The sequence below is a fragment of the Pelmatolapia mariae genome, linkage group LG15, assembly GCF_036321145.2.
Source record: "Pelmatolapia mariae isolate MD_Pm_ZW linkage group LG15, Pm_UMD_F_2, whole genome shotgun sequence".
NCBI lineage: Eukaryota > Metazoa > Chordata > Actinopteri > Cichliformes > Cichlidae > Pelmatolapia > Pelmatolapia mariae.
In genome coordinates this window covers 21,924,048-21,948,940 of record NC_086240.1, presented here as the reverse complement: position 1 = coordinate 21,948,940, position 24,893 = coordinate 21,924,048, and the positions used below count along the sequence as shown (strand labels likewise).

The 24,893-nt window shown below is 39.5% G+C and overlaps 2 protein-coding genes across 6 annotated transcripts in view; both read right to left on the bottom strand.

Annotated features, from left to right (window-relative positions):
- Positions 1-17,544, bottom strand: part of ncoa1 (nuclear receptor coactivator 1) — an 81,471-nt gene extending 63,927 nt beyond the window's left edge. For 4 of the 5 annotated variants that reach the window (XM_063494614.1, XM_063494616.1, XM_063494618.1 and 1 more), the window contains exon 1: positions 16,956-17,544. The gene's annotated coding sequence lies outside the window, so the exon portion shown is untranslated. The remainder of the gene's footprint in view (positions 1-16,955) is intronic. The other variant, XM_063494615.1, reaches the window with a different exon arrangement.
- Positions 17,545-23,038: 5,494 nt separating this feature from the next.
- On the bottom strand, positions 23,039-24,663 carry ptrhd1 (peptidyl-tRNA hydrolase domain containing 1). The gene is made up of 2 exons (XM_063495570.1): positions 24,441-24,663; positions 23,039-23,512 (listed from the first exon to the last, which is right to left on the bottom strand). Exons 1-2 carry the CDS (start codon positions 24,648-24,650, stop codon positions 23,342-23,344), a joined length of 381 nt encoding a protein of 126 aa, XP_063351640.1. The 5' UTR covers positions 24,651-24,663; the 3' UTR covers positions 23,039-23,341.
- Between the last annotated feature and the right edge of the window lie 230 nt (positions 24,664-24,893).

The window sequence follows — 24,893 nt, the reverse complement described above, 5'->3', positions numbered from 1 at the left end:
AAAACATTTTTTGACAGATTTTTGAGCGCCGTGTATCACATAAAATCGCTTCAAGGTCAGTAAGCACAACCAGAATTCATACATAAGGTGCACGATTTTTCAGAAAATCAAAAGATTGATTTTAAGTGTGCCTTATTTTCTGAAAAACACGGTAATAACAACGGTCCGCTTGCATGCTCTACCAAAAATAGTGCTTTGTTGTGTATCTGATGGACGAAAGCTAAACCAGTTCCACACCACTGAAGTTGCACCATTTTTACAAACCAATTCTGATTCATCTGTTTCATTGAACGATCTGCTTTCGCTCTTCTCATTCTCCGTCACCGCCATGCGCGTATAAAAGCAAAGGCACTACGCATGCGTGTTTTACCCATATTCTATTGCGATTTTTCCTTTTCTTATCATTGCCTAACAGTATACCGGTATTACCATGAACGGTATGATATGGCCCAGCCCTAGTTCAAACTTCTACAGTGAACTACTATGCCAAACAAACCAATCAAATATGGCCTAAAGATCTTCTGGCTCTGTGATGCACTCATCCTTCTTTGCAAGATCTAGAATGGTTTCCTCAGTGAGACAAACAGCTGAAGAAGAATTTTTGTTCTCCAATGTACCTCTTCCACAGTGTCCCCTGGGACACTATTGTGAGGACTCTACAATAGGACAAGGCAGAAATCCTTTCTCTGAAAAAGGCTTCTGAGTTCTGGGAGGTTTACAGCACAGTGTGCATTCAATAGCAGGCTTACCATAGTCAGCTATGTCAGAAAGAATGGAATGGCTGTTGTACTCCTGAGCATGATGTATCACAAGTAAATGGTTGATGAAAATGCTAGAAAGGGGAAAAACATAATTTATCACATTGTACAATAAGACCAAAGAAGGTGTAGATACTATGGTTCAGATGGTTCGCGCCTACTCTACACCTGAAATTGTAAAACATATAGGTGGCCCATGGTGCTGTGGTACAACTTGACATTGCCACCGTGAGTGCCTACACCTTTTTCACTGCTCAGCACCTTGAATTCAAGAATTGTATCACCACTGCATAACGGGTCCTCCTCACTGAGCTCTCAAAGGAGCTTGCTACACCACATATGAGAAGTTGACTGAAAGGTTGCCCCCAACTGCAAACCCCAATCACTGAAGAAATAGGAAGGTGTGGGGTGACAAAAGCCACAACTCAGCTACAGAAAAGAAAGCAAACAGGGCCAACCAAAGACGGCAAGACTTCAGATCCAACTAATGAAGATCGTAAAGTCAGCAGCCGGTGTGGGGAATGCAATGTACCTCTGTGTAGTGATTACAGCCAGAAACAGGTGGTTTGTCACAACTGTGTGTATGTAAGGGGGGGGACAAGCCACAAAAATGAAAGAGGAATTGTCTGTATTTGTATTTGTCAAAATGTTTTAAAAATCTTACAAAAGTGAAATATACAAAATGTTTCAAACATTAAATAATTCTTAACCAAAATGACAAAAGTGGGATAAAAACAAATCGATTTTAACACGGGTGGTTTTCGACCCACTTATGGAAGAGTGAGGGGTCCAATCACTCATGCATCCAAGGGTTAAAGGACATCAGACAGAGGTCCTTTTTAGAGTAGCAGCTGAATGACATCAAAGACCTCCACAACAGCGAGCAAGTGGGTTGGGAAAACAAACCTTAAACCAGATTGGTGTAAGGAAAAAAAGGGAAGAGTGTAACAGTAAAATAATATGCATCTGAAAAACAGAAGCCAAAAATAAGGAAACAGCAGCATGTGTGTCAGGGGAAAACTTGAAATTTTTATTTTATTACGGCTGACCCATATGCGTCAAGGCTGAAACTGTTTCCATGGTAATCATGACATAAGAAACGGTAATCCTACAGTTTTTGTTATGCAACACATTAATTATAGAAGATTTTTTCCCAGACAAGGAAGTTTAATCCAGCACTGACACGGGTTACTGTAGCCACATGAAAGGCTTACAAGTTATAACTGCATTAAAAAGATGTTAATAAAGTCAAACATCTGGATACAGTCTAAGGTCTTTCGCTACTCAGGTTAAACATGATATATAAGTCACTTAGATAAATTAAAAATGTTATTGTTTGGCTTTTTTTCAGTATTTTATTTGTTCCTGAGTAAATCGGTTTGGCTGAGATTAAAGTTATAGTTTTTACACAGCTGAATAAACGTCAAGCAGACAACTGATTATCAGAAGTGTGAGATGCTCGAGAATATACTCCCGTGTCCTGTAGAGCTGGGCGATATAAGATTTTTTCATATCACGATATGTTTTTTTCATTTCAGGCGATAACGATATATATCACGATATAAGCCAAATAACTATATTTGTAAGATTTAAATGTGCCGTTGCTCACAAGTAAAATGTGAAATAATCAGCAGCTTGTCTTGATTTTAATATTTATTTCCCATAATAAGTTCAACAGGGTAGATGTACTTAAGGAACATGAGACTTTTTCAGATAAATAAAGGCAAATATTGCAAACTACACAAAAGGCAGCCGCTAAAGCGTTTAAGTTTCAAAATAGAACAAACAAAACAGACTACTAAATTGTCAATTCCACTTAGAAACAAAATATTAATTCTAAAAATAAATCTTAGTTTGTTTTACAGAAGAACAGACAAAATTGACTAACTTTTGTCAATATCAAATAAACTGAGAACTAAAAGGAAATTTTCAATCTCTCCTTGTTGTATAGCTTTCTGAACTTTCTGAATCCTTTATCATCTGCAACTGAAAATAGTTGTGGATGATTACTATACCTTTCTAATGTGACGTTGTTGTCCCTGGCTCTCTTTCTCTCCCTCCCGCTCTGTTCCTGTGCTACTGCGAGTGTAACTACCGCCCCTCCCCCCTCTTCCCAGCGCAAAGCACAAGGCTCGCGTGCGGAGTGAAGCGGAAGAAAAGTGCGAGAGAGAGGGTGAGAGAAGGAAAGAAAAAAAAACAAAACATGGGTCGCGATAGGGAGCCGGCGTCGTTCACGTCAAAAATCCGGCTCTAAGAGCCATTTCGTTCGCAACCGACACATCACTACGAAATACCTTCGCACTACGGAACTTCTATGGCCCTTCCGTTCGACAATCTCTCCGGCATTGGAACCATCATCTCTTTTCTCTTCGGTAACCTGGTCACCCACGCTCTCGGTTGATTTTTCTCTAGTCGGCACACTCATTTCCTCCATTACCTAGGCAGCCCGGCTGTCTGCTTCCCAAACAACTACACATGTGCGGCTTGGCACTTGTGCTGTACGTAACAAGTCACGTGACGTGACGCTGCGGCTGTGATTGGTTCGGCTCTGCGCTACTTAATTTGGATTGGCTGTTCTTTTCTTTTTTCTTTTTTTTTTTTTTAAAGAGAGCAAGGTCTATCGCAATAGTTTATTTTTTCTATCGAGAAAAAGTTATTTCGCAATACATATCGTTATCGTTTTATCGCCCAGCTCTACTTTAAAGTGACAAATATGACAAATCTGCAACACGTTTGGCAAATAACTGAAAACCGTAGCCGTCTTGCAACATGTCACACTGCAAACCAAAATTTATAATAAAACAAAGTTTTTGTTATTTCAAATTTTATACATTAACAATATGGCAGGAATCCTCCTTTAATACGTACAGCCTGTCTGCCAATGTATACTGTGTTTTATTTACCATGCTGGAATTTTATTTTTTAATTCTACAGGGTTTTAAGTATTTATGAGTTCTTGTACATTTCTTCTTTTTTTTTTTTCAGCCTAAATAGCCAAATCTGGCGCTTTAACATTGTAGATTTGTAGAGCCTTTATTTTGAATGATAATTATTGGACAAATCCTGACATCCGATTTTAAATCCAAGACCAAACATCCACGATACCTGCCTCCCATTTTCTGGTACTATGTGGAGCTGGTGCAGGGAATACTTGGTTAAATTATGTTCGTTTAGTGAAAAGTATAATGTTAAAAGCATTGTTATAAAAAATTAAATCAAATCAAAACTAAAGCAGATGCGAAAAGACATTATAATGATTTAAAAGAAAAACTACCTGGTGTGCTTCAGTTTTTGTCACGGTTTCAGATTTGTCAACACACCAAGTGTGTTTATTGAAACTGGCACATCTATGTGACAGGAAGTGTTGTGTTTGTTTTGTGAAAACCTATCATGAACTTCTTGTGTCTCATTCCTAAACCAAAATGAAATAAAAAACAAAAAACAACAAAAAACAACAAAATAAACCCAGGTCTTACATTTACAACACTTTAAGCTGAATTACTCTATAAGGACCACTTAAAAACTAAAACTGAAGAACAGTGTGTGGCATAAACAGTGTGTGGCAACCTGTGGCATAAAAAATCCATAGACCTCAAACTAGCACCAAATACCCGCGTCACATTGCACAACAACACAAAACAAGTGGACTTCCTTTTCTCTTAGTTCTTTGTTCACCTTTGTTAACTGCCACAGTCTAGACATTCATGCAATCGATACGCTGCTATACAATAAATCTTTTTTTTTTTCCTTGTGACTCTTGAACTCTCGAGTACTGAAGTTTCCCAGGATGATTAATCAAAGACGCTTTTTCACACCGGTTAATACTGCCCCTAGTTTACTCCAAGCTGTTCTGAACTCCTGTGCTCTTTTACCTTGCCACATAGATTTTTTCCTGAAGAAGATGGCATCCATCAATATCAATGGATGACATCTGTCACACAATTTTAAAGTTGGATAAATGTGTGATAAAGAGCTCAAATAGCAAAAGCATCTATAAGTTTGAATATAGACTGAATCTTTTTCCACTTGTAATATTAGTTGTAAAATAATATTACTTGTAAATTCTTTGATTATCTAATTATGTAAAAATCAGCTCCAAGCTTCCTGACACTGAAACAAAGACCCATGATCAACATGACATCAATGAGCATGCCCCACTACAGTTCATTTTATTAACCTTAAATGCCGTCTCTAATGATGTAAACAGTTTTTAAAATGACTTCCCTAATTAGTACAAACAAACAACACTTGCAGTCATCAGTTTATACAGTAAACATCACGAAGCTGAACTAAAGCAGCAAACTGCTGGCCAGCCACAAACTGCAGACTCACCTGTGAGGACACGGTGGAGCATTTTATACATAGCAGGTATCAGTAGATCAGAAATAGAAAGGTGCAGATGAAAAATAATAATAATTTTTTTTTTAAATTGCTCAACAGTAACAAAAAAAAATCCACAACAGTTTCCCACAATTAGTCTGAAGTGCTTCACTCAAAAAAAGCAACTGTAGCCTTACATCCGTTTGTGAGTCACTCAGTCTGACTTGGTTTGTTGTGGGGAGTGAGAGAAGTAATCAAAGCAATAGAAAAAAGTGAACAGTGCCAGTCACTTTAGTCATAAAGTGTGGCAAAAAGCTGAAGCTGCAGCAAAACAGTTAGTACCTGCACCACAGAGTTTTCTATTTAGCGCACATAAACAGAAAATGTTATGAAGAGTGGAAAGCGCTCCAATGGTGGGTGCATGTTAAAGCTGGAAAGGTACTGTTCATTTACAATCACATAGGAGGACGCCAATCGAACAGATTGTCTAACACTAACCTCCCTGGTCCTGATTTCTTTGTAGATGAACAATAGATGACTAGATCCCTTCTAAACCCGCAGCATATGGCATGAAAATCTTGTTGAATAGAGATAGTAATACTCTTTCTTTTGCATTATCTATTAACTATTTTTATTATCTATTCTAAACAGTATAAGTTTGCTAAGCACAAGTAGAGCCCCACTTTGGTCATTTTACTTGCGAAAAGGGTTAAAGCATTTCTCAACCTTGAGGCAAACCTAAGTCCTAACTTACATTACCAAGTGAACTTCTTGATTAAAAAAGTTTGGAAGTCTCTCAAAACAAGGCCATTTAAAACCCAGGCACACGGACACCTTTATGCTTCACTTCACAAGAGGTGTTTAAACACCCATATGTTCATTACACACTGTTTGCTTCACATCTAAGGTGAGAAACCCGCAACTGTTAGGTGGATTACCAATGGTGTCCTCCAGACACGCTAACGTACCTGAGAAAAAAAGCTGCTCACTTTCTCTGCTTCCAGCATTGCCACTCAAACAGTTGTCATCAGAAAACACCAATTCGGATCCACTCAAATCAATCCACAAGGTAAAAACTGTTGGGTGACTCTTTTTATTGTAGCCTGACCTTGTTCAGAAAAACTGGGCCATTGGGGCTCGACTGTTGACCTGCTCGCCACTACTACTCTCGTCACTCTATTTTCTCACCTACACTATTAATTTCTTCCTGTATGTGCTCGGTTCCTCTTGTTCTTTGCCTTTACCTTTCCCCTTCACTCCATTTCCTCCCACCCCTCAAATTCTCACTGTCTGCTGCTCAAGCCTTTTTTTCCCCCCCTCAGGCGAGAATGTAGGCCATTGCTCTGACGGAGGAGACGAAGCAGCGGCGCTCTTCTCCTCCTCCCCGCTTTCTGTTTTAGCCACAGCAGCAGCTGAATACAGTACGCATGTATGTATGCATGTACGTACGTAGGTTTGTGCCTGTGTGTGTGTTGCCACCTCACAATGACTCAGAGCGCCAGACTTCAGGGACAAACCACAGGCTACACCAAGAGCCCATCTGTTGCAGTTTTGCAGAAACGAAATCTCCTGCACGTCCCATTGCATAATTTGATAGATGATCTGAAACGTGCTCTCAAAAGAAGTTTATTTTATCCACAAGCTCTGTTGTGTAATAACAACAACCTGCATGGAGTATGTAAACCAAGGCTCTCATACTGCATGCTGAAACTTGACTGGAAATGTAGATGTCACACCTCAGTAAGAGATTAACGCCAACAATGGAGTACCTGAAATAAATAAACAAGAAACCTCAAGATGCGGGCTGATGAAACTGGAACTCTGCCAACAACATAATACCTTTTTATCCACTGCTGCTTTCTCGTATCAAATGGATATGTATACATTTCTTAAGCACACAAAAGCAAGAACTGAGAAAGAACTGAAACGCTGTAATAGTTTTTTTTACTGCAACTGGCCGCAGGGAGAAGAGTTTAATGTCATGCAGTTATGTTTTGGGATGAGGGTTATTCAACATAAACTGAAGTTATAAATCTTATGGGAAAAAAAAAAGTTCTGACCCCCCAAATATCCCATGTTTTTTCTTTTTAGTTGCAGGTCATTAAAGTACACAAAGTTGTTCAGATTTGTTTTGTTTCCCTGTCAATTTTGAGCACTCATAACTTCATAAATATTTACAATTTTCAGAGATGAAAAACATTTAAGCAACCTGATCAAAGTTGTAGCCACTCCAAGTCACAATCTAAAGCTGGTTTAACGTCTGTGATGTAGAAGAACAGAAACAAGCATTACTACCCTATAGGGGAGAGTTTTGATAATCGATTTTCCGACTAAAATCGATTTTAGCTTGAATAAAGCAATATCGATTCATTAAAATCCTGAATCGATTTTTAAATGTAAATGTATTTTGCCAGAAATGCCAGAATCTCAGGTTAAAGCTCAAAAAAACTATTTCAAACAACCACCAAAGACCTATAACAGTAAAAGAGAGCAGGTAGATTCAATACCGCGTTAGCGCCGCGCCGCCCTCACTAACAGGGATTTGCCGTGTTAATGCAGCTATGGCGTTAACGTCGTATTAATGAGATTACCGCTGACAGCACTAATTATAAGTTATTTGGTACTAGTTATTTTGTATTTTTGTACAGCACTTTGGTCAATGTTGCTGTTGTAATTAAATGTGCTATATAAATAAATAAACGATAAAACTTTTTATATGAAATGAAATGTCTTGTGTTTATTTACGCTTTCATACCAGGCTTATCTTCAACTTGTGATTCCTTTTCTGAAAAATTAATTTGGGTTTGGCTGGTGGTTGTAAACAGGAATTAAAAATCTGATTTTCAGCCTTGAAAATTTCATGTAGCCATCTCTAGTACTTACAAAATTATGAGGGATCAAAAAGAACCTACACCCTGTGCATTTTGACAATCTGTAATTCAGAAAGTAACTGATTATTTAATAAGGTTATTGATAAACTTCAAACATCATGCCCTTATTAAACTATTTTTTAATCTTTTAATTTAAATGAAAACAAATAAAAAAATTACAATATGAAAATAAGAAGACAGAGAGGCACTGGTTAGTCTGGTATGGGGTTAAGCGCCTCAACTGCAGGAAGTCTGCGGGTTGCTCGACACAGGCCGAACCCTGCAACAAAAAGTTGACCAAAGCAGAGCCTGAGTGATCTGGAGACAAAGACAACTGAAACCACTACTAATCCCTGAACAGGTTTTACTTCCTATAAATAGCTCTTGGGGCGCCTCAGGAAGTTGAGGGTGCTATTAATTGGAGAGCCAGTAGTTCAACTCTTGGCCCTTCCAACCTGCGTGCCAAGATCCTGAACACTGAGTTAATCCTGATGCATTTATTGGAGTTAGTTTGTGAATATTAAGCTGAAAGTGCTTAAGCATAGAACAATATACTGGCCACCTCCTGTGCTAGCCCTCAGCCTCCTAGTAGACACAAATACATTATCAATTTGAAAATCGTACATCACCTCATTCTCAGGCTATGGGATTCACAAGAATTTCATAAAACTTGACCAAGATTTTTAGTAAATACGCCTATGGTGTCAATTTCAAACTCCTATGTTGCCTTGTTCTTGTGTCCATGCCGCCCCCTCACCCGCCATCAGCCTTTTACGGCGGAGGAGGAAAAAGAGCACTTGTATGAAGGAGTTGAGCTAATAATGGCGCTTGTAGTAAGAAAGTGCTTTGTGTGCTCAAATGGCTCAAAAGTATATTATAAGTACCAGCCCATCTTGCTGAGTGAGAGCTCTCTGGAGGAAATTTAATCCCTGTAAAGAAAAAGGATGTGCTTGATTTGAAACAAACAAAAAAAATGCAAGCTTTGTAGCAAAAATGAATGCAAAAGCCTGTAATGATTCAATTGCATCGGTAGTGTGCTGTTTATCGCTGAAGACTCGCAGCAAGCTTCCTGGTCAGCTGGAGTCTTTCCGTGTATGCGTGGGTTTCCGTATTTTCTGGTGTCCTCTCACAGTCCAAAAACATAAAAGTTGGATTAATCTGTGACTCTAAATTGGTCGGGGATATGAAGGAGATAAAGGGTTTAAAGATACCCTGTAGTAGCAGTGACTTCCAAGTTTATCTTTTAACTGTGTGACTTAGTGCGGTGACTAAACAAGTCATCACAGAACTACACTGGCCTCCCATTTGCTACAGAATCCATTCGCTACAGTGTAGTTCTGTGATGACTTGTTTAGTCACCGCACTAAGTCACACAGTAAAAAGATAAACTGGTTACAGAAAAGTAACCAGTACAATCTACAGCAAGATTTTACTGGTTACTTCGAAATTGCTCTACTTTGACCAGGAGTCTATATAAAGCTTTTGGGGTTCTGTGAAGGCACAGTCGTACTTTGATGAAATGCAAACATCCCATTCTCACAATGAAAATGCTGTCAGAAATAATTGATGCTGGCAGCTACAGTGGCAAGCTGGTTTAATATCGTGTTATTAAATTATCATGTATGTCATGGGTGTGTTGGCATTTGGTAATTAGCTCTAACCACAAAGCACAGTGGCTGATGGGAATGCCACTACAGTTAAATTAAAAAATGCAGTTCAATGATGGTGCTAGACAGAGGACGTTATTACAATGCCTCCTCAGGAAGACATGAACACCTTCACTAAAATCCAGCAGCCCACTACCACCTGGGTCTGTCTTAACTGCTGCATACACCTGCAGACATTTGCTGTACTTTAAAAATACATTTTAAAATTCAGTAACTGTGTGGTTACTATGTAGAAAAACCACAATACTGAGTTTTGCTTTACTAAAAGATGTACGGGTGCCTCATAGCAAGAAGGTCCTGGGTTTTAACCCAGCCTGAGGCCTTTCAGTTTAAGGCAGTTTGCATGCTCTCCCCTGTGTCTGTGTGGGTTCTCTCTGAGTACTCTGGCTTCCTCCCACAGTTCAAAGACATGCATGGGGTTAGGTTAGTTGGTGATTCTAAATTGGCCATTGGCGTGGTTGTCAGTCTGTGTATTAGTCCAGATTGGTGACCTGTTTAGCGTGTACCCTGCCCCTTGCACCATGACAGCTGGGATCGACTCCAGCCCCAACGTGACCCTGAATTAAATCTGTTACATAAATCTTAAAGAAAAGGAAATGGACGGATAGAAAACATTAAATTTACTCTATAACTTAACATAGGTTCAGTAAATTAATATTTTTGTTTGTAATTAATTCTCACTTTTATTCATCAAAGTTAGGAAAGTTTTCTCAGTTCACCCAAGTCTCTTCCTGACAACGAGGAATACAGTTTATTAACTAAACACTGGTATCAGATTGACACTCTGACAGGTACTCAAAGCCAAGGCATCCATACTGAATTGGAACAGGAGTATACCTAATTAAATGTCAGTACTCTGTCTGATTTTATGTTAAACACAAAGACAGACAAAGTAAAGAAGACTGAACTGAATCATCCATTAAACTACACATTATTCATCAAAGAAGCCAAATATGGTTTATGTGCAAATTTTATGGAAATGCACAAACAAGATTCAGTCAGAGACTTCTGTTCCAATCTGCAGCTTTATGACACCACTAAACACTGACTAATGTACACGCTGAGCCATAAGATCAGTGTGGCAGTCAGGTGACCCTCACTGATCTCTCTCAACAGAGACCAATCATCATCATCAGGCATCTTTTTCTTTGTGACCCAAAGTGAAAGCACACTGTGGCATTTTCTCAGGTTGGCTGCAGGTATCCTGGGGGCTTCAAAACAAACAGCATTAATTAGAGGAAGAAAGCTGTGACAGTGGCAGGCAGGCTGCAGCACTGCTGAGTGCTAAAATGGCTGCTTGTTCTCCATACAGACGCAGAGCTGAGTGTGGAGGAGGAGGAGGAGGGATCCCACTCCCAACAATATGCCTCAAACGTAGCTCATCCTTAGGTAGGCTTCATTGCTTGTGCTATAACGTAATAATGGAACTGGACAGAAAAACAGTATTAAATGCATATGATTATCCTCTTGTAAAATCAGCTGCTTACACATCTACAGTTTACATTAACTCTCTTTCAAATGTAATTACTGAGCTTTGGTATATCACCGCACGGCAGAGATCTAATAATTGTGTTTGTCCATGTTTTATTTAGTTTTCATGTATTCTTTTCAGCTGAGTTCCAGTTAGCTTCTTTGGATGAGTTTTCTACTTTCAGTGCATGTGTTTATTAGTTTCAGTTTGTTTTTAATTAACAGAATATGGAGTGTATGTGTAGATCAGATTTAAGAAGTTCAGACCAGCTAATACAATACAACTGCATGACTCACAGGCATCCCAGTATCAATAAACACATGCACTCAAGAACACATAGGCAAAATACGCCCCCATGGACCATTTCAACCTGATCCCTGACACTCTGAAAGTAAAACAAAGCAACCCTCACAAAAGTCAACAAATTGCAGTATTATGGTAATAAATCTCCAGTCAAATAGCTCAAAACTGCAAACAAACATTTTCTCTTATGAACTACAACATCTTACAGACTTCAGGGCATTTGTACATTGTATTTTAACATCAGACCTGATGCCATGCTTTGAGAGAAGCATGTCACCTGGCTCAAACAGGCTCTCCTCCACACCGTTCATATTAAGTGCTTTAAAAACACCAACATAGCTAGATTTTCCCATTTAAATGCAGCTAGCCAAACAGCCACTTACTGCTACAGAGACAGACAGAACAGTGGACAGTATATCCTCCAGTACTTAACATAAAATTCATTGTTGCAGTCTGGGGCAGCACAAATGCGATCCCCTTAAACTGATTTTTAATTTTAGTGTCGTTATTTTCCTCTGAGGTATCAATGCTGTCTCTAGGTAGCTATAATAAACTAATCAATGCAACCAACCAAGCACATGACACATGTTCCATACTGACAGAAGATGGCGCAAAACATGTTTTTAAAACATTAGCTTTTAGCACTTATTTCTTAAATCCCGCTTCACAGACAGAGTTACATCTCTTTCAGTTTTTAAGAGCAGAGCTCAATGGTGTAAATTAGCCTTTATATGTATAGCGTTTCATGTCCCCTATAAAGGTGTGGATGACTGGGCTGTTTATCTAATGGGCAGGAAAATCCATAGACTTCTGTTAAGCAACTAACTCTCATCGATTGCCTTTACTGTACGTTTACTGTATGACCAACTGAGCTTACATGTCACCAAAAAGAGGTTCTCTTTAAACCAGGAAAAACAGTGGTTATTATCTTTATCTTTTCTATGCCTCTAAGCTGTAAACAAAGTCTATCCATTATTTAAATATTTGTTTTGATGTTTTTTTGTTTGTTTTTTTCTTAAACGCTGCAAAACAATAATAGTGAAATTCGCTACTTCCAGTCTCGTTTTGTTTTGACAATCTTGTTGGGCTTAATGTGCTGCCATGCTGGTGCCACACTCACAGACCTCGAGCTGAATAACTGAGGCCTACGCTGAACTCTGTATGCTTATCTGGGCTACATCTCGGTCAAATGAGGCCCAGTTACAATGCTTTCACTGAGAACAAGACAAAGTCTGCAGCAGCAATACTACACGTACTACACAAACAGATTAGCAGCTATCACTGAGCACACTCAAGCAAAAACAAAGCAGTCAATTGCTCCATGCATGATAAGAAAAATCCAATTATTTAACACGATAAAGGAGATTTTTTCCCCCCCTAAAAATACCTGCAAAAGCTTACAAAGATATTATTTTAGGATTTGGAGAAAAGTAATCTGACAAATACACCTTGGTAAGCATAAGTTCTCAGGCTACAAGAAAAAAAAACAGCTTAATTCTTAAAGCCTATGCATAATAAACTGTTGAGTCACCGCAGCTGCTTTGCATTTTCTTGCATTTTGTGTCTGAACACAGTCAACTGGAAAACTTTAACTTGTTAACTCTGGATCTATGGAAATATCCATTGCCTCCCCTGCATGTAAAACAGATTTACACTCAAGGAGCAAAGCCCAATTCAGCCCTCTTATCACAGACTTCTGTTTACATATCAAAGACAGAACTCTTAAGGCACAATTTAGATGACTGTTTAAACACCATTTGTCAGTTACCATTGCAATAAAAGGTCAAATTTCAAAGTATTAATAAAGCTCAAATAGAATTTATGAGCAGCCTATTGTAATCCTAATATTTAAGGTAATCAGTAAATGATCAGCAACATCAGCTTAGCCTTAAGGTTTATTCACCGTAAGAATATCCATTTGGAAATAAATGTCTATCAAACAAGCTGCCTTCAGTTTTTTACTAGGGGTGTTAACAACATCCAAACAGATTAAACACGATATAAATGCAGCATCATATCACAGCTCCCCGTGTGAAACTGTGAATGCCTGGAAATGCATGAAACTTTGGTGAAAATTGGAATAATCAGAGACAATTCTGGGAACAGGTCTAGTGGAAATACATCGCAATAATTAACTGTTTGTATTTTGATCATAATCCAATTTCAAGCAAGTGTGAAGCTGTGCCCATGAAGACAAACCTGCAGCATCCCAAGGATCAGTTTGAATTAGAGTTCAACGTACAGCTGACCCCTCGTAGAATATGTCAACTTGGCAGTATTTCCTCCCATTAAGCATCATATTATGTTTGAAGCTACTTAAAATCTATATTTTTAGCTGAAATGTCTTTGTTTTGTAGTCAAGTGTATGGAAGTCAAAGACTGCCAATTCAGTTTCCAAATGTGCACCTCTGTTCACAATGGCACTAAAGGCACAAGCATACAACAACAAAAAAAACCCAAAACAACAAAAAAGGACAAATATGGTGAATTTAGTCTATTCTGTTAAACTGAAGGCTAATACGTACTTTGTCTGTATGAGCAGCATGCAAAATTACCATCCACTATCCCTAAGCATTTTCCAGTGTTTCAAACAGCCTTATGGAGAGGCAAGCGAGAAGTGCCATTCCCATTATCATTCCAATTCCATTAATTAATAAGTACAGAAACTGGCTTCAGTTCAGCTGGAGGCACAGCAGGGATCTCTTGCAAGGAGTATAAGGAGCTAAATAGGTAAAATAATTATTTACACGTGCTTCTAGGAAAAAACACGCCCACAGAGTATATAACACTTATGACCTTTGTTTTTTCCCGAAAAACACTAGAATTGATTATATGCATGATGACTGGTCAGTTAAGGATTTACGACAGGACACACTCCTTCAATTGCACCACTTTCCAAACAATAACTAAAAGCCAGAATTAGTTAAAGGCAGTTAAACTACAATAGACCATGTGTGTATAGAAAGCAGCTGGTTGAAGGGGAAATTCTCTGCTTCTCACTTCATGTCTGAAACCAAAATACTGTATGCCGTAAAGCAGCTCATGGTGTTGTGACATCCCTAATATTTAAGAAAAGTAATTCACAAAAAATGTTTGCTTCATTAAATTTACATTTTTTGGGCTACAGCTCCATAGGACCCTATTCATCCTCATGATCTCACAAGAGCTCCACATGAAACCGAACTCCAAAGAGTTTAAGTTCTCAGCCTTGTGCCACATAATATTGGGTTAAGCTGTACTCTGAAGTGGAATTATAGTGCATGTCTATTTGCATGTTGTAACAATAAGCACAGGTAAGACGCTGACTGGCGAAAAAGTTAACAGAGTTTACAACGAAGGGGAAGAACAACATCAAAGATTTAAAACTATATATGAAAAGCACATCAAACAGCTGAAGTGAACAGTTTTCACTGCTAGTCTTTTGACTTAAACACTTGGTTTAACACAAAGGACCAACTACAACACAAATACATGCAAGAGTAACCTAAATTACTGGCTGTTACACACATTTTTGAAATTGCACCTGATGACACCACACAGCTATAACCGACATTATAGACACTTTGAGGTTCTGCACAAGATTCAAGGCACAAGTTACAGGTAAACAAAGTACAACCACTCAGGCTTCAGTGCTCATTTAGTTAAACTTTTCAAGTACTGGCACATGTTTCAGGCAATCAAAATGAATGAGAAGTCGATCAAGCATAGAAATAAGCATAACAAGCATTGAAAGTATAAATATGGGACCACCCACAGGTTAGTGAAATCCTATGATGAATGGCATGTCGACACGTTGATGTTTTGAAACCTGACATGAACAGCAAGGGGTGGATATGACTGTGATGCACTCGCCACTGAGAATACAATCCTATTTTCTGACTCTTTATTTGACTATAAAGTATAAAATTAACTTCTTTTAGTCAATATGAAACAAGCAACTGAACCAAGGAAGTTTACCAGTAAAGTGCTTACCCACAGAGCAAGGGAATTCAAGGCATTTAAACTTCTATATAAACATTAACATTTATAAGTCATTTGGAAACCAGTCACTCCCCTGTTGAAACCTTGAAACCTGACACTGGCACAAGCCAGTGTACTCCTACTGCTGGTCCCAAGGCCAGATTAATGAGGAGGAATATATCAGGAAAAGCCTCTGGTGTAAAATTATTTCTCAATTAAACACATGGACCATCAAGAATAAGATTGTCATGACGGATCGGTTGGGTCCCAGGGTTAACAACAACCACCTCCGGTGCTGTTGGCCAACACAATGCCAGTGAAAACTGTGCTGCTGTTGGCTAAAAACAAAGGGAGAATAGAGGGGGAAGGCATGTTAGAAGGCAGCGAGAGAGAAGGAAAAGCAGGAGTGTGGAAGTAAGAGTAGGGACTGTACCAGTCACAGTCCTTACACTTAAAGGGTGAGACCTGGCTGATATGACGGATAGTAGGAAAGTAGGAATATTGTGCATGCAGTAGACCAGGTAAAACGGAAGCAAACTGTTCTACCACAGTGTAGACAGAGTTTTGGACAAGAGCAAAGAGAAGATTCATAGATGTACAGAAGGAGGACATGCAGATAGATGGCAGACAAGAAAAGAAGTCATCCCCTGTTGGTCATCGGAAAGAATGCAAGCTAAATAGTGAGAAAAAGTTTCCTCATGTTCAGTCACACAAATTTGCACATTTGCTCATGTCTGCAGCACGTATACCTTCCACAGTCACCCCTGAAAACAGAGCAATAGCTGCGTTATAACCGAAAATTATTATAGTTTACCTAACAGGGTAGTTCACAGTACCACATTTCATTTGGCACAACTTTAAACAGGCTGCTTTTCCTGACACAATCCATTTGTGTCCACAGCTGGAATTCAACCACCAACCTCTGTTTGCAAAGCAAATGTGTAAACAGAGATCAAGTATAAGGCAAAAATGATCGACTCCACCACCAACCCTTTTCCTACAGCCTCCATATGTGGACTTATTCCCTCTGGAAAACGTGGATTTCGTGTGCACTGACGTGACACGAGTCCAAGGAAAGTTCATAGCCAGAAACAAAAATCAGTAGATTAAAGGGCTGTGACTATTTCACGACCTGCCGTGACAGGCAGACATGTTTATATTGTCTATGCTAACACGCAGCTAGCCTGGCTTATACTAAGTGCTGCTGCTATGACAATGGATACCGCCAAATGTCGGACACGCCCACCATCAAAGCCTGTAAGCCACGCTGATTTGTGAATCCGGCCTGAATGAACCATAGCGACACCTTGAGGCCGGCTCTACCATATTACATAAGACCTGCCTGATCTCGTTTCTTTGCAGGTGGCGGGGGAGTGAAGGAGGAGGAGCAGGAGGGGGAAAGGAGTGAAAGAAAAAGCTCCGCGGAGCCTTGCACGTTATAAATCCCGCTGGAGAAGATGGTGTCTGTGAAATTTAGTAACGTTATGTGGAAAAACCAAAAATGAGTCAGGCAAGTTTGGAGGCCCTGAGCGCACCCTGCGCTGCTGCAGCCACTTGAGTCAGGGTTTGTAGGGATGACATGTCATGCATTCACGGCGATGCTTACCTGTTCAGCCGTCCGTTCAGCTTGCAAACACTGAGACCTTCCTTCACGCTGGCTGATTAATTCCCAGGCAAACAAAAGAGTCAGTTTAGACTGTGTGCAAAGCAAGCCAGTTAGCCAACTTGGCTGACCAGCTTAACTTGCAGCTTGCTGGCGACCAGGATGGTCAGATGTCTGACTTTTTTATCCACTCTCACTTTGCACAGATAAATCTGCGCTCAACTGTGGCCACCATGTTATAAACACACTCAGGTTAAGCTGGGTGACCGGGGGAGTTGTATGTTAGCTGGCTCGCTATCAATTTAACGTCAGCTTATGTTGACAAACAAGCCTGCGTGCTTAAAATCACACACACACCACTCGGAGTCAGCTAACGCCAGGTTGCTAGCACGGTTAGCTTAGCCAGCTAAGTAGCTCCGCTAAATCCAAACCTCGCTCCGAAAATCCGCTCACCTCGCGTGCGACTTGTGTCCCGTCGGCAGCAGCAAACCGTAAGTAACTCCGAGAACCACTTGCGAAAGGTTTCTGCGTTTCAATGACGGCGCACTTGCTTTTGCTAGCCCGAGTTATCGCTTTGGTCTCTGCTCTCCGCCATTTCCAATCGCTCAACACAAACAAACAGGGCTGCTCGTGCGCGCGGAGCGTCGAGGCGCGCTCACGCCGAGGGCAGCGGGCAGAAGCTTCCACAGTGCTGACAGCGAGGAGACCCGACTGTTGATTACATGTGATTAATGTGTCGCATGTGTCAGGGTGAATGTGCAGACATACAGCGTGTATTTAGCCACACCGCACAGAGTGACTGAAGGAGGGTGAGCACTGATGCTTTCTGGAAACTATTAGGCCTCCTAAATCCAGATGCCGTACACGCACTGTGCAAAATCCCTGATGTGTCATATATCTCGCCGGGGCGTTTTCAAGAAAACATGGTTTGGGAAGGGCAGGTAGAAAACATTGGGTCTCCTACAGAAAGCTGCACCAAGGCGAGAGAGTTCAAGCGTCATGGGATCTGGGAGTCACAAGTGATGGAAAGGTGCAGTGTGAGATAGATCTGCAGATTGGTACATGTCAGGATTCTCAAGCAGTCATCATGGCAAAGAGATGAGTCTGATCTGAATTTGGCCTTTGCTCCAGCTGTCACCTTTGGTCACACCTTTGGTCCAGCTCTGGCTCGATGGACTGACTGATGGATGTCATTGATTTTCAGGCTCATGTGCAGCTCTGTGCTGTGTTTACAGAAAGTATTACATTAAATACTTTGTACTTACACCAGTATAACTCTCCAGGTTAAGGAGGTGACCCCTATGCTGCAAGCTGGGAATTTTGCCCTTCCCATGCTCTCTTCCACCTTTCCTGATAACTCTCAAAGGTGAAAAAAAATTGGTGAAAATGCTAAAGTTTTATCATCAAAATGTACTTAAAGTTTAACAGTCTTTATTCGAAATCATACACACAATTTTAGTGAATCCTACATTTTGATTTATCAGTATGTACACCACTCTAATTGTTTTGAAATGAATTATGAATTTCTTATATACCGATATACTGGTTTATTTTAATAATATAACTTCACCAATTCAGTGTGTTAGTGGAGTTATACAATTTGAAAAATAATAGGTAAGTAAACGTGGTATGCACGGTATACAGTACCAAGAACCATATCTGCATCCAAAATCGGGTGTAGTTGAAGTAGAAAGGTGTTGAATTACTTAAAGTACAGTACATTAAAACTGTACTCAACAGTTTACTCATAAAGCACCGTTTCAGCAAAAGGAAAAGTAATCTGAAGGTGCTTTATACTGTACAGAGAAAGATCCAATGAACAGACAGTCCCCTGAGCAAGGATTTGGCGATGATGGGAGGAAGAAAAAAAAATCTGCAAACAGATTTACTATTAAAAAAAATGTCAGATTTAGAAAAGAATAAATAAATAAATAAATTAGGCAGTTAAATTTATCAGAGGAAAAAAAACTTTACAAATTTACAGTATTTTTCACACATTTACAGGGAAAAAACAGGCAAATTTATGAAAAAATGGCAAATTTAAGAGAAATATGTAAAGGGTAAAATCAGGTAAATTTCTTAAAAAAAATTTACCAAAAGAAATACTGCGATAAAAGCTGACAATCAAGAAGAAATAAACACTATGTGACAAAAAAAACTCTCAAATATATAAAGAAAATGTTAGAAAACAGCATTTTAGTGAAGGAGCTATATAAAGTTAATCACTTATTTGAGCTCCACTAATCAATAACTGATCGTGAATGTTGCTAGAAAACAGTGACACATGTTTTCTTTGTTATCATTGAGCTTATCAGCAAACTGCGTTTCCAAACTGGACTCCACTGGTCTCTAAAAGTGCAACAGGAACACAACACATTGCGTACACATTCAGTAATATGTATGGGTGGATGTCACCCCAGACCCCCCTTCAGCACCGCTTCTGTTTTTGGTCCATTTAAACCAGATGACAGAGTTGCCCAACAAGTGAAAATTCACTGTAAGCATCTGCAGAAGCAGATCTCATTTGTCCTTTTGATTCTGTACGGCATCTTTTACTTAATTTTATATAAATGCTGATCATTATTTCGCTTTTGTTTCCCCTCACGTGAAAACATTGTCACAGAGACGTGCATGGACTTTGCCCTGTCAGAGTACGCAGCTCACCTGCTGCTGTTTTCTGGCATGTTTTGGAAACCACTGAGGCCAAATTTCTGTATAAATATAGCGTATCTCCTCATCTCTATAAACTATCGCAGCAGCACAACACTCATCTGTTAAGTGTGCCTGTCAGCCTGCCGCTCCTTTGAACTCTGGATGTTATGATAAAATTACAGTAGCGTGTTTAAGGCAGCATATTCTGGGAAATACACTGAAGTAATTACATTGTGTGTAATATGCTGATTGGTCACTCGCATTCTTCAGAGCGTTTTTACTTCAGAGTTCAAGGTTATGAGTCATGAAAGCAGGCGTTTGGACACATGGAGTTCTAAACGTGGGATTTATTGTTGTTTATCTGTCTTTTATTGCCTTTTTCAAATTTAATAATGCCTGTTAAATGCCTCTTTACAGCATGCCTGAAAGTAGTGGTGAAATCTGAAGATGAGTCACGCCTGGATTAAAACCATTTTTGTTATGCATTTACAGCCCAAGTTTACAATGTAAATGATCTACAGTTAATTTACTACCGCTGTGCTCGCAGTCGGCTTGATTCCAAGTTATTCTTCCTTTTTTTTAATGTCATGGCTGAGATCCCTGTTAGTAAAGAAAACAGGTTCCTAAAATATCCAGTGTCACGCTTGATAGCCTCTCAGTGAAGCGTAAATAAAAACAACTGACAGTGCGGCGCTAGCATGAATTATTTCTGAGTCTTTTTGGATAAAACTGCACGCAGAGAGAAAGCGTATGTTTATGAACATCACAAACATCTGAAGTTTGTGTTAACACAACAGTAAAAGGAGCAGCTGAGAGGCTCTACAGCCAACTTTTGGTTTCTCTCAGACCTCTAGTTTATTGTCAGAGTGACTCAGTTAAGAGTTACTGTGATCTTCTACAGTGTCCAAGGCTCAAGTGTGTTCTTTTTCTCTTTTGTCATTCATGAGGTTTTGCTCTTATTCGTCACCAGAGATGGGCAGTAACACGTAATCTGATTACTTTTTTGAAGTAACGAGTAAAGTAATTAGATTAATGTTACTTTCCTGTAAGCACGCTGTGTTACTGCGTTACTAAACCGTGATTTTGTTTGCGAGAGTGTCTCAAATGATGTATGAGTGTGCGACGTCCGTGGCAGCAACAGACACCTGTGCAGATCAACGATGCATAATATGGAGTGCAGGAGAGAGTACGACCGTGCAGCGCTTAAAGTGTGTACTGACATTACTTTGAGTTTGATTCGGTAAACAGTTACAAAAACATTAGCGTCCGCTGTACACTCTGCGTGGGAAGAAACTAAGTAATAAAGTAATTAATTACTTTTGAAAATAGGTAATCAGTAAAGTAACTGGATTACTTTCTTGGAGAAGTAATCAGTAATTAGTAACTAATTACTATTTTGAAGTAACTTGACCAACACTGTTCGTTACACAGGGCGAGACGGTCAGCATGGAGTTCACTGTCAGCGTTTGCCAGCACACTGGTTGATCAAACTTTACAGACAGCTTTGAAGTAACGTATAAATCAGCAGCAGACATTTACTTAATTTCTTACTTACTACATTAACTGAAGAACATAAAAACAACTAAAACAAACAAGAAAAATATAGTTGGGTTTTTTTTCTTCAAATTTATAACAAAAATTTCAGAAAAAATCTAAACGTATAGAAAAAAATTCTAATGAGAAAAAAAAATCTACAATCAAGATTCACATTTCTGAGAAAAAAAACCTCAAATTCAGTGGTAAAATATTACAAATTTACAAGAAAGAAAGGGACAAATTTCTGAGAATACTTTTTAAAGCTACAGCTTTGTGTGTCAAGATTTGCTGGATCTCATTTGTGATTTCTAGTAATAATAATCATTTTAAAAGATGCGGGAATGTGGGAAAATTTTATAGAGAAAATTTTTTTTTTATGCTTGCATTTATTTCTGTGTGAGGTTCTAAGTTATTCAGCGTGTTTATTATAAAATGCAAGCGTGATGCCTGCATGTTAAGCAATTTGTCTGCAAGTGACTGATTATGGGGAAAAATCCAAATCAAAAAATCTAATTCACATTAAAACAACTTACCTGAAATGGTCATTTTTATTTAGTTTCTTACTTTTTTGTTTCTGGTATCCATTAGACTGAAATAAACAGATTAAAACTTAAATTGAAACTTTAAAGAAATATGTCTGTGAAGGTTCTCAGTCATCCAGGTCATCGTAGTCTAAGGAGCTTGGAAAGAAAAGCGTCTGGACTTCTTAAAGTTGCTTGAAGACGTTTCACCTCTCATCCGAGAAGCTTCTTCAGTTCTAAGGTCAAATGGCCGAGAGTCCCAGATTTAAACCCAGTGGGAGTATCCCCCCAAAGAGGGACAAAGGACCCCCTGGCGATCCTCTAATCACATGAGCCAAGGTGTGAAAGCGGGTGTGGGACCTAATCAGCCAGGGTTTCGGGTGAGCTCATTGTTAAACCTGGCCCCACCCTATCATGTGAATTCCTGAGGTCAGATGGCCCAGAATGTGAGTGGGCGTTAAGGCGTCTGGGAAGGGATCTCAAAACTGGATTATAGATGGCAGACAATTGGTGTCGTAAACCACCGCCTCTGTTCAAAGATGGTCGCTCACAGTGGACATAGATGGCCTCTTTCTTTAAAGAAATAGGCTTTCAGATCGTTTTTAAATGATTAAAGGAAATTTTATGATATTGTGAGATGGCTCCAGGAAATTATGAAGGCACTTGTTGCTACTTTCAAATATTTAATCAATCAAATAACTGCAAGAGAAATAAATTGACCTGCAGTGTGCACAGAGAGGTTGATTCAGAGTTGCTTAATCTTGCTAAAATGACTCATTAACAATGAACAGGTAGTGCAGGGCCTCATAGAAGTAAAGTGTGATTGGACCCACACTCTGAACCTTATCGGCTCATTGAACGTGAGCTGATAACATTGACTTGGCCAGCTGTTAGTCAGTTTATAGATTAAGCAGATGAGGTAACTTTAAATTCTTGGATTCCTTCTTCTTCTTCTGTTTCTTTTTTAAATCCCAGGAAGAAGCCTGGATACCTTTAGAGCTTTGGGGCACTAGCAGAAAATAAATAAATAAAGATTTTCAATTTTTTAACATTAACTTAACACTGAGACATGCATTTCAGGTTAACTGGGGTTTTTAAAGTGGCTATAGATGTCTCTGTCTCTTTGGATTAGCTCTTTGGTGGCTCGAGGACTCTGACTTTTACCCGGTAACATCTGGTATGGGCTCCAGTTGTGACATGAATTTAGATAAAAGAGTCTAAAACTGATAAATATTGTTCAAATCTTCCGGTGAAACATCAGCTGGCAAGAGCTCGAGTTATAAAACAGTGCAGACATGTAAATCCACACTAATCAGCATGGCGGCATAAATTTCATCTTCAAACAGAGGACTCACAATATGATAACATACACCTGAGTTACACTGCATTAAACAGGAATGGTTTATTTAGATGAGCAATGAGAACCAGCTGGGGGTGAGATAAGGGATTTTTGTTGGCGTCTCATTTTGCTTTTACATCACAAACGAATGCCACACAGCTTTTGTATTTTGTAAAACATCAGAACAAATAATCCCAGATTAGCAGACATTATTTCAGATTTTAATTCTGGACAGAAAAGGGTGCAGTGCCCACTGTCCATTTTGGAGACTGCAATTTAAAGTAAAAACGAGTGTTCGGATGGAGAGTGTCTCAGCAAGGCGGCGGTGTTTGGAGCAGAAGTCATTTGAAGAGTTTGAACTTGCGCATCAGTGGCTGGACAGTTTCTTTTGGATACGGCTTCAGGGCTAAACACGTGGGGATGTTCTCAGGCTGTTCGATCCAAAGCTTGTGGGAGACACCAGCCTGCGTCAGAGACTCGGACAGACCAGAGAGGGCAGCCTCGTCTGGAGCCTGGAGACAAAAAAAAAGCATACTCTCACTGACGACTGCAACAGATTCCTGCAATGAAGGCCAGAATTCTGGGAGGAAAACACTGCAGGTCTGTCCAAACAAGAGGCTGAGACAGTAAATCTATTTCTATATGCACCACTTTGTTTGTCCTAACAGGCTATGGTGGGTTTAACAAAGCAGCCCAGTAAAAACAATAGACAACAGCTGTTAAGAGTAATATTAATACACCAGCACAATGCTTTCCTTTTAAATGTAAAGGGGAACATCTTGAAAGCTGAAAACAGGCAAAATGAAAGACACCCCTTGCCAGTCTCTTAAAAATGTAACATCATAAGGTATCAGTCCTTATCTGTTTATGTTTATAGAGAATAGATCAGCACTCTGACACTTCTTTTAAAAGTGAAGTGCAATTAAAAAAAACTATTTTAATTGAAAAACTGGGAGAAGTTAATGATAACATAACACACTGTAAAGCCTCCTGTTGGGCCGAAGTGGACCTTTCGCTGGCTTTGGCCTCTATGTTTGACAGCCCTGCTTCTGAGGGGAAAATCTCTTATTGCGAACTTCTACTTGAAATTATAGACTTTAAAAGTCTAATGAATTATAGGGAAAATGTATCTGCTAGCGCATAATTTATCACCTTATCGTAATATGTAGGACTGGTCTTTTAATTCGGCGCTCAGCTTGATCACTCCGATATTATTATTTGTTAAAATGAAGGGTTTTAAATGCAGCTAGAGAAACAATGACTGTGAATAATAGCTATAAATCGATATTATATAAAAATTTACTGCTGCTGCTGATTTCAAATAAGAATGTCGACTTGTAACATCTCCGTATTTAATCTGTATCGGGCGATGAACCCGCAATATGCTCCAAGAAGCTAAAGTAGCGAATTTCTGAACAGAGTTTGGCACGGCCGTCTTACCCCCAGCACCACCTTGTGCATGGAGTCCAGCTCGGACAGGTAGCGCTGTGTGTCCGGATCTCCGTAGTGCAGGTGGATGGCGGCGGTAGCGGCGTGGCAGGCCTGAGTTATCACGGCCCCCAGGGGCCAGGACAGTTTATGAACCAGATCCGAGCGGACCACCACGTACTGGACCAGCCGGCCGGGAGACCCGGCTCCTGACGCCGCCATCTTTAGCCCGCACAGGAACTCAGGCTCTGTTTATTTTCCGGGTTAAACGGTTAACAACGTGTTATGAGCAGCACTACCGCCCTCTAGCGGTCACTGTTAAGACTCCATAATGTAGCGGCCTGTTCGTTATGTATATGTAGGATTTTATGGTATTTAGGATTGCGTTAAAAAGGAAACAGCTGGGTAAACACCACAGATTTTTTCCCCTTTTCTACCACATCTTATATTTCTTATTTTTCACCT